This window comes from Scyliorhinus torazame, chromosome 5 (genome assembly GCF_047496885.1).
Source record: "Scyliorhinus torazame isolate Kashiwa2021f chromosome 5, sScyTor2.1, whole genome shotgun sequence".
NCBI lineage: Eukaryota > Metazoa > Chordata > Chondrichthyes > Carcharhiniformes > Scyliorhinidae > Scyliorhinus > Scyliorhinus torazame.
Genome location: NC_092711.1, coordinates 113753180 through 113765817, shown reverse-complemented (window position 1 = coordinate 113765817; position 12638 = coordinate 113753180). Strand labels below are relative to the sequence as shown.

General features: G+C 46.0%; 1 gene segment (V, D, J or C); it reads left to right on the top strand.

Moving 5' to 3' along the window:
• Positions 1 to 5097: 5097 nt before the first annotated feature.
• Positions 5098 to 8934, top strand: LOC140417877 (T cell receptor alpha variable 19-like). The segment is given in 2 exon segments: positions 5098 to 5161; positions 8627 to 8934. Coding segments are annotated over 2 exon segments (372 nt in total).
• The last annotated feature ends 3704 nt before the right edge of the window (positions 8935 to 12638 follow it).

Genomic DNA, 12638 nt, shown 5'->3' with positions numbered 1-12638 from the left:
TCGAAGAGATTGTAACGCGGTGTCGAAGGAGGTTTGACTGGCAAAAGTTTTAAGTACGTCAATTTTCAACGGAAGACTGTGATTTAGTCAGATAACTAATAAATTACTGTGATAACCACGGTGGCACAATGGGTAGCATTCCTGCCTCACAGCGCCAGGGCTCAATTCCAGACTCGGGTAACTTTGTGGAGTTTATACTTTCTCCCCGTGTGTTTCCTCCGGGTGCTCCGGTTTCCTCCCACAGTCCGAAGATGTGCAGGTTAGGTGGAATGGCCACGCTAAATTGCCCCTTAGTGTCCAAAAGGTTAGGAAGGGCTACACTGGGGATAGGGTGGAGCTCTTTCGGAGGGTCGGTGCAGACTCGATTGCCCGAAGGGCCTCCTTCTTGTAAGAGTACGTTATTCTTAAAATTAAAAATGTTGCAAATTTTTCCACTGATCAACTCACCTCAGGTTCACTGAGCTCAGTGTTGTCCACGCCCCATTCTGCTCAAATACGGCAAAGACCCCCCCCCCCCCAACCATTAAATAGGAAGAAAATGTGGTGTTCGTCTATTTTATGCAAATCCATCAGCACCCACTGGCCACCTGTGTCGGTTTTGGAATAATCTAATTGTCAGAGCGGCCTTTTCATTGTGGCCTCGAGCACTAACACTATGAAACATAAATTATTCACCTTCACTGTCTCTGCATTATAGATTGAACCTTTGGAAGAACTAATATTGGCTGTCCAATGCCCTGATGTGAATATAACAAATTCACTGTGTTCCCTTGTCCCCACACTCGCTGCCTGTTTTCGAGATCAAATAAAGTGTGAGCTAATTTATTGGATTAAACAATAGAGGAGATTTAATCTGATTGAATGCCACCGGATGATGCTCTCAGCAATGTACCAATCGGCAGAGATGCAGATCTTGACTAAAACATATTCGCTTCAACCAATTCTGTTCAAATCAGCCGGGAGCTCTCTGCAAATATGTCACCAGTTCGTTTGTGTTTATTCCTCACAGCAACAGCTCTTTTAACCGATAGGTGAAGCTACTTGAGTATTATTGAAATGGCGCTATTCCAGGCAAGTGGGAAGAATTCTATCACACGTCTGGTGTGTTTCCTATCGATGTTAGGCTGGCTTTAGGTGTTTGGAGACTACTTCCTCGCCCCAAAATTCGCATTGTTTTGTCTGCTGTATTTATGTGATGGATCCAGTTAATGTTTCTGGTCCAAGGCAACGTCCAGGGTATTTATGATCGGAGACACAGTACCAAGGGGCGCTGGGTCTATTTGCTCTCGTTTGAGATGAACGTTGCATGCTGCTTTTGTGGCATAGCTATTAGCTGTCAATTATCATCCTGATTCTGAACGTGTCCAGGCCTTTCGCTATGTCAGGCTCAAATGCTTCAATAGTTCTGGGGTCTGTGGCGAGACGGATGACATTGAAGTATCCAAATAACGTCCACAAAGAGCCGTAGATAAATGTGTGTCTGAATGCACTGATACAGAGACTGAGATAAATAGAAGGAGTTTGTTAAAATGTAACAACAATCAAGCAGTAAGATTTTCCCTATCAGAGTAGCCGGTAAACCTTGCGGTGGGATTGGGATTGACATATTTCTGTGTAGCCATGTGGACAGTGAGAAGGGTGATTGAATATCGCTAATTTAGGTACAGTGCAACACATGAACAGAGAGAAGAGAGAAGGATTGACTGAAGTTTTGTGGCAAAGCTGTAGAATTCAGATTTTACGCTATCGCCGAGGCACATGGATCAGGGTTAGCGGAATGCAGGTGTGACGAGAACACGACGATTGGATGAGCAAAATCATTGAAACAGAGGCTAAAAACAGAGAGATGGCAGAAAGAAACAGTACAGTTTGAAATCAAACAATTCTCCATGTGGAATAAGACAGTTCAATGTATTCAATCAAAGGGATACTTGACCAAAACAATCATGCTGGCGATTGCGGCTGCCCTCAGCGGAGAGACTACCTGCACTCAATGGTTAATTGTAATCGCCATGGAGCAGGCAGTAGACCCAGAACCACCGGCACAGTCCTCTCACAGGCCCAACAAGGAGGCATGTGGGAAATGGATATGGAGTGGCGAAATTAATTAATTTTTTTGCGTTTTGTTGCGATCTGGGGTGTTGCCCTTATGGTGATGGAGAAGATGATACTAAAGCAAATGTAAAAGTTGATTATCAGTTCAAAAGGAGAATCTTGGGCTTGTGGGAGTGGGTTAGGCGGTTCCCGATCTGAAAGGCGATTGAAATTTCGCTTTCTAACAGGCACACCTACTGTAAACCAAATCCTCTCACCGGATCCGAGCTTTCTGTAATTCGAGTCACTTAATGCCCTTACCACACTATTGTTTCGCAGTCCCTTGGAAGAGCAAGCAAGGGCAGGGTGGTCACAGACATCTAGAGATTCAACTGTCTCGATTTCCGCTCTATCACTTGCGGAGACAGCTGAGGGTCACTGCACAATTCTGTCAGGTTAACTATCATTGTCACCGGCCACTGCGTCCACTTGCTGCTCTCGCTCTGACAAGACCACAAGACAGCGAAATTGCTGCCGCATGCCAATTTCAGTGATTGGGTGGATCAGCGGTACAGTGACATTTCTGCGAGATAATCTCTTTGAAATAATATATCTGAAAATGGAAATCCCTGTTTCTTGGTGCTTGAAACCAGTAAAATCCTTTCCTATTGAATGACTCGAACATGTTTAACTGTATCTCACGAAATAATTCAACAAATTCAACTCAGCCTGAATAATCCTTGCTTCGAGGTTGACTTGCGCTGCAGTACAACATTCCTTAAATAAGACGACACTTTCACGGTAGTCTGAAAATCCTTTTAGTTACACAAAACATCTGACACTTAGGGAAGAAAATGAGAAGTGTCGCGATTGTCTGATCGGAAGCTGCAGTCGATATTGTATTGGAGCACTGGGCCTTTGTCTCACTGTGCCTCAGCGCACACTGATATACTCCAGCGCCTGACACTGCCGTGTTGTCAGTCCCGAGAATGTTATTACTTCTTGTTGGGACAATAAAGAGTGTGAACCGCCCGGCCGTTGCATTGCCGCTAATAGAGGATAGGATGTATTTCGGGCCTCGATTCTTTATTTGTCTGTACCAGTGGATACTGCCTGTACCACTGGTAGTTGCATTGCACCGGAGTTCAATCGATTATCCCTCTTGTGCAATCATCTGCTGGGGTTGGTGGATCGCAGCCTTTCCGGCGATAACTGTTGAGAAAGGGGGATAGGCAAATGAGAAACACCAAATAAAAAGGCCTAACGCCCAACGTTTTCCCAAAACACTCACCTAAAATCAATAGATTGAAAATTACTATTTCATTCGTTGCGTTCTCCTGTTTCTTTCGCTCAGTAGCTCAGGAATATTACAGGAACATCGATCGATTTGGGAAAGCTATGTGCAATCTATTATATTCCTTCCTGCTTGTTATGAAGGAACGTATCTCTTATATATTCACTGAGGGGCGGGGAGCAACGATCTGCTGAAGTTGGAGGCTCAATGAAACGCCCCCTGGTGGCCATATTCATCTTCTGAATAGAATAGAATTCCGACAGTGCAGAAGGAGGCCATTCAGCCGATCGAGTCTGCACCGAACATGCGAAAATGAACCCGACCTATGCCTATTTCCCCACCCTATCCCAGTAACCCCGTAACCCCAACTAACGTGGCCACTCAGGGGCAATTTACCATGACCAATCCACCTAACCTTTGGAGTGTGGGAGGAATGCGGAACACGTGCAAACTCCACACAGATAGTTACCCAAGGCCGGAAATGAATCCGGGACCCTGGCGCTGTGAGGACGCAGTGTTAACCACTGTGCCACCGTGCCACCTCCACCTGGGTTATCTGATGACCTTAAACCACAAAAGTCTCTGACAAATAGCAGTTAAATGAGAGGTGGTGACTCAGACGCTTGACCTTTGGTAATCTTTGACTGGAGTGAAATCAAGCCTGGTTAGGGTGTGATTATGGTGTCTGATTGAGATCTCAATAGGGAAACGCGGCAGTGACTGGTCTTTTACCCGCGGTGAGTCACTTCTAAACTTTGTGGAGACAGAAAGGATGGGGTTGTATTGTCTGATGGGAAATGAGCGCATCGGTTCTGTGGGGGCTGATATTCATACCCATTCAAATGGAAAAGATGAAAAGAGCTTGTAGAGTAACCAGAATTCACGAATCCTAGTTTGTCCTGGTGTTTCCGCGCCTCCTGTGTCCCACAAGGATCTAACGCTGCTGCCCTCCTCATGCTTAGCGGCAGCATCTGGAACAAAACCTTAGTTTCACATACACCTGAAAACATCCAACTCTAACTCACAACCACCTCACTTGACTCCTTAACAGTTGTCTTCTTAACAGACAGAGTATCCAATGAACCGTCCCCGATGAGCAGCAGTGTTTCCAATTAAATATTAGATGACTGAAAGCATAATTTTCTGTCCTCACTCAATATTCCTTTCGCTGGCTACAGCCTCCATCCTCTCAATGTTAACACTTTGAGTTTGCAACTTTGTTGACATATTTGATCCGAAGATGAGTTTCCAAGCTCATATTTGTACCATCTCGAAGAAAGCCTATTCTCATCTCCGTATAGAGACCCGAATTTCCGCCGCCTCGGTTTATCTGCTGATTAAACCCTCATCCATGGCCTCATTACCTCCAGACAGTTGTATGGTCTCATACATTCCATCCTCTATAAACTTCAACTCATCCAAAACTCGGCTGTCAGAGTCTTAACTCGTCGAAGGTATTCCTTCAGCTTCACAACCTGTGCTCGTAACCTACATTAGATCTTGTCCACGATACATACTGAGGTTAAAATTCTCTCGATACAAATCTCTCCATGGCCCCTACCCACCTTATCGCTTTGATCTCCTAGACGCCAGACACATCCAAGTTATCTGGGTTCCTCTGGTTCTGAATTCTTGAGAATTCATGATTTAAATCCCCTCAAGGCAACATTTGACTGAGTATTGCATCAAAGGTGGCTAGCAATCCTGGAGTCAATGTGAATCAGGCAAAAGCCCTCCATTTGTTTGAGTCATACCTGGCACAAAGGAATATGGTTGTGATGTTTGGAGCTCGATCTTCTCAGTTCCAGGATATCACTGCAGGAATTCCTCAGGGTATTATTCTGGGAGGAACCATCTTCAGCCTCTTCATTAATAACCTTCCTTCCATCCAAAGGTCGGGAGTTGGGGTGTTCGCTAATGACTGCTCATTGTTCAGCATCATCCGTGTCTCAAATGAAGCAAAACCGGGACAATAACCAGGCTCGGGCTGGCAGTTGGGAACTAAGATTCACGCCACACAAGTGCCAGTGAATAGTCATCCCAAAAAACAGTGAATTTAACCATCGCCCCTTGACATTTAATGACACTACCGCAGCTGCATACCATCACTATCAACTTCATGGTGGTCACCATTGACCAGGAACTGAACTGGACTAGTCCTATAGATATCGTGGCTCTAAAAGCAGGTCAAAGACCAGGATCAGCTTGTGACTGCCTAAAGACTGTCTACAAGGCACAAGTCTGGAACGTGATGGAATTATCTCCACTTTCCTGAATGAATGCAGCTCAAACAACACTGAAGACTCTCAGCACCATTCAGAACAAAACAGTTCGCTTGATTCTAATATGTTTAACAAACATTTACTCCCTTCATCACCAATGGCCAGCGGCAGTAATGAGTGCAAACTACAAGATGCACCCCAGCACGCAACGCTCCTTAGACCTCGCCTTCCAGACCCACGGGTGCTACCGTCCAGAAGGACCAAGGCGACAGGTACCTGGGAAAACCAGGACTTACAGGCTCCCATATAATCACTTAAAATGGTTACTTGGATATACATTGCCATTACTTCACTGTCTCTGGATCAAGATCCTGTCACTCCCTTCCTAACACCACGCTGGGTGCACATTCATCCCAGGAACTGTATCTATTCAAGAAGGCAACCCGCCACCACCTTCTCAAGAGCAACTGATGACTTATATTAAATGCGGGCCTTGCAGGTGTCGTGGAGGTGCGGAAACAGGAGGAAAAACTAGTATTCGCGCGAAATCTGGTTACTCTACAAGTTACCAGCCATCTTTTCCATTTGAATGCCACCGGGCACTCAACCCTGCATTATCCGCCCTAAATCTCTGCATCTATCTTTCCTCCTTCTAGACACTCCCTAAAACCACTTACATTTTGGGTATCTGATTTTATATTGTTTTACGAATTTTGGTGTCAGGCTTTACCTCAGCATGTTCCTGTGTGTCCACGTCGGACGTTTAATCAATTGAATGTTGTACTAAGCACTTGGATTGAAATCCGTACCCAAGTAACAGAATCAAAAGCCGACCCATTCGCCTTGTCCTAGTGAACGAGTGTGGAGCATTTGTGAACCGATCAGTTGAGATGGGACGAACGGCCTTCCTCATTCCCCAGTGCCTTGTTATCAAGTGAGTGATCTGCCGCAGTGAAAATGGGCAGTGAAAATGGAAAACCTATGTTGGAGCGCCCTCTTGTGGTTGAATGTGGTACATTGTCTCTGCCTGGCAATTCAATGGTTTCAGCGAGTGACATCCACATATTTCTCTGACGTTTTCATTAATTTCCATTAATTTGCTTGATGGGTTCTGGAATCTTCTGCTAATAAGAACATAGGAGCAGGTGTGGGCCATTAAGCCCATCGAGCCTTCTCCGCCATTCAATATGACTAAGACTGGTCTGTGGCCTTAGGGCAGCACGGTAGCACAAGTGGACAGCACTGCGGCTTCACAGCTCCAGGGTCCCAGGTTCGATTCCCCGCTGGGTCACTGTCTGTGCGGAGTCTGCACGTTCTCCCCGTGTCTGCGTGGGTTTCTTCCAGGTGCTCCGGTTTCTTCCCACAGTCTAAAGACGTGCAGGTTAGGTGGATTGCCCATGATAAATTGCCCTTATTGAGCAAAAGGTTTAGGGGGGGGTTATTGGATTACAGGGATAGGGGGGAAGTGAGGGCTTAAGTGGGTCGGTGCAGACTCGATGGGCCGAATGGCCTCCTTCTGCACTGTATGTTCTAACTCCATATACTTGCCTTTTGTCAATATCCCTTAACACCTTTGTTTAACAAAATATAGTCAATCTCAGATTTAAAATTCGCAACTGTCCTGGCTTCAACTGCGGCATGTGGGAGAGAGTTCCAAACCTCTACCACCCTGTGTGTGAAGAAGTCCTTCCTAACATCTCTGCTCAACGGTTTGGCCCTAATTTGTTGACTGTAATTTGAAATCTCCTCTATCAAAACCCCACAAGCCATCGAGTACCTAATTTTATTCTCTCCTTTACAGTATTTGATTGCAGAAAAGAACCAAGTTGTCTCTAATATAACAAAATAGAATACTGCGTTTGTCCTGAAGGAGAGCTATACGAACGCAAAACATAAATATATTGTACCAATATATGGTAAGCTTCCATTCAAAAACATCCGTAAGTATTGACAGCTCCAGAAAGAGCTCTTTAGTGACTTTGCTTGTGAAGCTAACAAGGAATGTGCACCAAGAGGAGGCTATTTGGGCTCTCCGGCCTGTTCTGCCATTTGATTCCTCCCGGTAGAGTGGTGGAAGTACAGACAATAATATATGATGCGATGTATATTCGAAAAACTGCAGGTCGATGGACAATTAATATGCTGTGGGGTTTATTGTATACTCATGCAGACTGGAAGAATTTGGCCAAATGAGCTCCTCCTGTACTTTAACCCTGTGATTCCATAATTCACACCCTCTCCTAACTCGGAGTAAGCAACCATTCCTTTCGTTGTCTTTCCATCAAAATCCTGAAACTATCAATAAAATAGCACCGTGGGAGCATCTTCATCATTCAGACTGCGGTAGTTCAAAGAGATACTACACCATATTTCGTGAAATTTTTGATGGACAATAAATGCTGACCATACCATAATCGCTCGTAGAAAGGAAATAGAAACAAAACAAACAAAAGAGAATTCTTGTGAGATTCACAATGGAAACTTTTTACTCTGTTTGTATCTTTCATTCTTTACACATCTCACGTGCTTCCTCTATTTCAATTGTTTCCTCTATCCTAGTTTCTCTCACTTACTGTTTTTCTGTGTCTTCCTTTGCACGTTTATAAAAAAAGTCCAATTGCCACATTAAATACCCCGAATATTTTCCTTTCTGAACAAGTGGCGTGAGCATGGGAGGGGTGGGGCTCATTGTCAAACGCAAGCCCCGCCCAGAGCAGTATCGCGGGCAGGTGGTACAGGAGGAACTGAACAGTCAGCATTGGTGTTAAAATACTGTAATGCCGTTGTCGCATTCGGTACTATATATTGGAAAATATTTACACACGACACTTCCACACCTTCCCTATAGTTTTGTGTCGATCATCTATCAACTTTCAGATTCCAGCAGTAAATACTTCTGCTATTCGAAGAGATTATTGCTGAAGATATAATGAGGCTCAGGCCGCATCTTCATCTGGTTATATTGTGGCTGCTGATCGGTAGGTACAGCCACGTCTGTTTTACCTGTTTGTAGTAGCGTGATGTTGATAAACTTTTCAACTCAGTTTTGCATTTTTTTAAATATGCTTTATTTCAGGGCTTATTCAAGCAGATTCTGCGTCGCAAACTCAGACTGTGCTGCACATTACTGAAGGAGGTAGCAGGAAAATCGACTGCAGTTACACAACAGGCTACAGTGATCCCTATTTGTACTGGTACAGACAGCACGAGGACAAGACACTGCAGTTTATTTTGTACAGAGATAAAAGAGATGCGGATTTTGCCAAAGGGAAATTCGTGGCCAACCAGACTAAAGAAGGAAAGACGTTTCCTTTAACAATAATACGAGCAGAAATTCAGGACACCGCCGTATATTTCTGTGCACTGAGTGACACACTGGTTTAAAACGCTTCTGTCGCTGTACAAAAACCCTCGTGATATAGAACTGCCTGTTCAAGGAATCCCACCTCTGTGAGTAACTGTCATCCGCGGTTCTGTGGTAACTGTTCCATCTGACAATTCTCTCTCCTTGAAGTCAGCAGGTTGTGGTTTCAAACCTGACTTCAGAGACCAGAGTAGATCATCCAGGATGACACTTCCACTGCCAGTACTAAGGGAGAGATATTAAATGGAAGCGCCATCTGCCCTCTCAGGAGGATCTGAAATACCCATAAAACGCTTTTATGTCGAGTCCGATTGCTTTCCCGTACAATTAAGCCTCAATCGACATCACTGAACCAAATTATCAATTTGCTCTTTATGAGAACTTGCTGTATGCATTTGACTATTACCTCGACTGCAACAGTGATTTCAATTCAAACGTACATCATTAGGCCGACCTAATGATAGATTAGACCTTGCTCTCTATCATTGTGAGTAGAAATAGTATATTAAGTATTACAACTCGTGGGCATGCACACAGCTTATTCAGTTTCGCAACCAGTACTTGACCATGTTATGTTAAATGTTTGACTGGGCTATAGGTCCCAAGAAGAAATGATCTACCCATCACCTCTTGACATTCAATGGTTTTACCATCACTGAATCCCTCTTGATTAATAATCTGGAGGTTCCTACTGACCTGAAACTGAATTGGATGAGCCGTATACATAATGCGTCTACAAGAGCAGGTCAAAGGGTATAAATCCTCCGGCGAGTAACTAACCACCTGACTCCCTTACGCCTGTCCACCAACAGCGAGGCAGAAGTTATGTAATGCTCTTCAGTTGACTGGGTGAGTTCATCTCCAACGACACTCAACAAGCTCGACACCTTTAAGGACAAAACAAAATGATTGATTGCTACACCCAACTAAAACTCCTTCAATCACTCCACTATCGAAGAACAGTGGCAGTGTGTGTGCCATCGAGAAGATGCACTGCAGGAACTCCGCAAGGTCCCTTAGGCAGCACCTTCCAACCTCACGCCGTCTACCATCTTGAAGGACAAGGGCAGCAGACACCTGGAGGTTCCCCTCCAAGCCACTCACCATCTGACTTAGGAATATATAGCTGTCTTTCACTGTCATTGGGTCAAAATCTTGGAATGTCCTCCCTAAAACAGTGTGGATGTTCCTGCACCACATTGACTCCAGCGGTTCAAGACTGTAGCTGAGCACTGCCTTCTCAGCGGCATTTAGGGCTGGGCAACAAATGCTGGCCGGACCAGCGTCATCCACATCCCGTAACTGATTGTTTTTTAATTAGGAGATTCTGTGCACCAGTCCAAGAATCGTACTTCAGTTCAATCCTTTCGTAGGCTCCTTTTTTTCCGAGCGAACATCATCAGGCTGGATTGAAAGCAGAACACTTTCCTTTTTTAAATAATTTGTCTCATTAACTGGCTCAGCCTCTCTCCACTATCCTTTCATTATCCACCTCCGAAATAATACGGTTTTTGATGACCTGGTTTATTTTTTTGAGCAAAGGACAGCGAAAACGCAGGATGTCAGTTGCACTAATCAGAAACAAATTCCATCAGGTGACATGTGAGTTCAAACGAGCTTTATCGGCCGTTTGAAAATTGTTTCTACCAAATGAGTATTAAGAAATGGTGAAAGTGGCAGCATTGACGGGATATTTTATTTATTATTATTTTTCATGACCACGTGTGTGAGAGTTTCAGAAGAGATTTTGCAAAGCGGTGTGAACAATTAAAGAGAGGGGGGGACAATGCTATTAATTGGATTACACCCTAGCGTCATTAATATGTAACGAAGGACAATCGAAATCGGAAAGTGACTAACACCGACAGGTCAACGTGGTCCAAACAGATCTATGTGACCAAGAGTTCCTCCGGTTCGTTAATTAACTTGCTCATTTATTCAATGATTATCAGGCTGGATTTCCTGATACAATCTATGCTTAAGGTGAGGCAAATAGACTTCCGGGTGCGGCGATGACCAGCTGAGTCGCACGTTTCGGCAGCTCCCTGTGAAACGGACTTTTGGGCTCTTGATAGGAGCCCCAACGGCAATTTTGACGGCTAAAAACACTGTGTGGTAAACCAGAAGGGAATCCCCCCTGGATACGGATGGAAAAAGGAGGAGAAAGTGGCCGGATTGCAGTGGATCCTTTAGAACAGCGGCAAGGAAGGCAAGCAAAAACCAAGATGGCGTCGGAAGGTGGCAGTTTAACATGGGGCCCTGAACAACAAGAGTTCTTGAAATGCTGTGTGGAAGAGATCAAAAAGGAAATGAAGAAAGAGCTGTTGGCCCCGATACTACAGGCGATCGAAGGACTAAAGGAGGAACAAAAGACCCAGGAGCGGGAGCTTCGGGTCGTGAAGGCAAAGGCAGCCGAGAATGAGGACGACATACAGGGCCTGGTGGTGAAGACGGAGACGCAGGAGGCACATCAGAAACGATGTGTGGAAAGGTTGGAGGCACTGGAAAACAACGCAAGGAGGAACAACCTGAGGATTCTTGGTCTTCCTGAAGGTGTGGAGGGAGCGGACGTCGGGGCATATGTGAGCACGATGCTGCACTCGTTAATGGGAGTGGAGGCCCCGGCGGGTCCGTTGGAGGTGGAGGGAGCATACCGAGTGATGGCGCGAGGACCGAGAGCAGGAGAAATTCCCAGAGCCATAGTGGTGAGATTCCTCCGTTTTAAGGATAGAGAGATGGACGAAGAAAACTCGGAGCAGTAAATGGGAGAACGCGGTGATCCGCGTTTATCAAGACTGGAGTGCGGAGGTGGCGAGAAGGAGGGCGAGCTTTAATCGGGCCAAGGCGGTGCTTCATAAAAAGAAGATAAAATTTGGAATGCTGCAACCGGCAAGACTGTGGGTCACATATCGAGGGAGGCACCACTACTTTCAGACGACGGATGAAGCGTGGACTTTTATTGTGGAAGAAAAACTGGAATGAGCGGGTTATTAAAAAGAACGTTCGAACAAAGTGGTGGGGCGAATGTGGGGGGCAAAGAGGGGTTTTATGTACTAATCCTGCGATGTGGTAACTTTTCTCTCTCCCACAGGTGGTGATGGGGGGAGGAGGGGAGGGGGAGGAGATGGGGCGTTGGCCATTGGGGGCGGGGCCAAGGGAGAAGCGCGGGCTTGGTTCCCGCGCTATGATAACCATGGCGGGAAGAGAGAAGCAGGAAGGAGGGGGCATCGCACGGTGCGAGCCGAGGTCACGGGGGGAAGCCGAGGTCAGCCAGAGTTTGCTGACTTCTGGGAGCAACATGGGGGGAGTAATTACGCTAGCGGGGGATCTAGCGGGGGGGGGGGGGGAGGGGGGAATTACTGGGTTGCTGCTGCTGGGGAGAGGGGGGAGCTGGTATGGGAGAGGATGGGCGGGGGGGGGCACCGCCTGGGGGAGATACAGCTGCGTGGGAACCGGGTGAGGAGCTGGAAAAAGGGGATGGCTAATCGACAAGGGGGGGGGGGCGGTAGGAAGCCCCCCAACTCGGCTGATCACATGGAATGTGAGAGGGCTGAACGGGCCGATAAAGATGGCACGGGTACTCGCACACCTTAAGAATCTTAAGGCAGATGTGGTTATGTTACAGGAAACGCACCTGAAACTGATAGACCAGGTTAGGCTACGCAAAGGATGGGTGGGGCAGGTGTTCCATTCGGGGCTAGATGCGAAAACAGGGGGGTGGCTA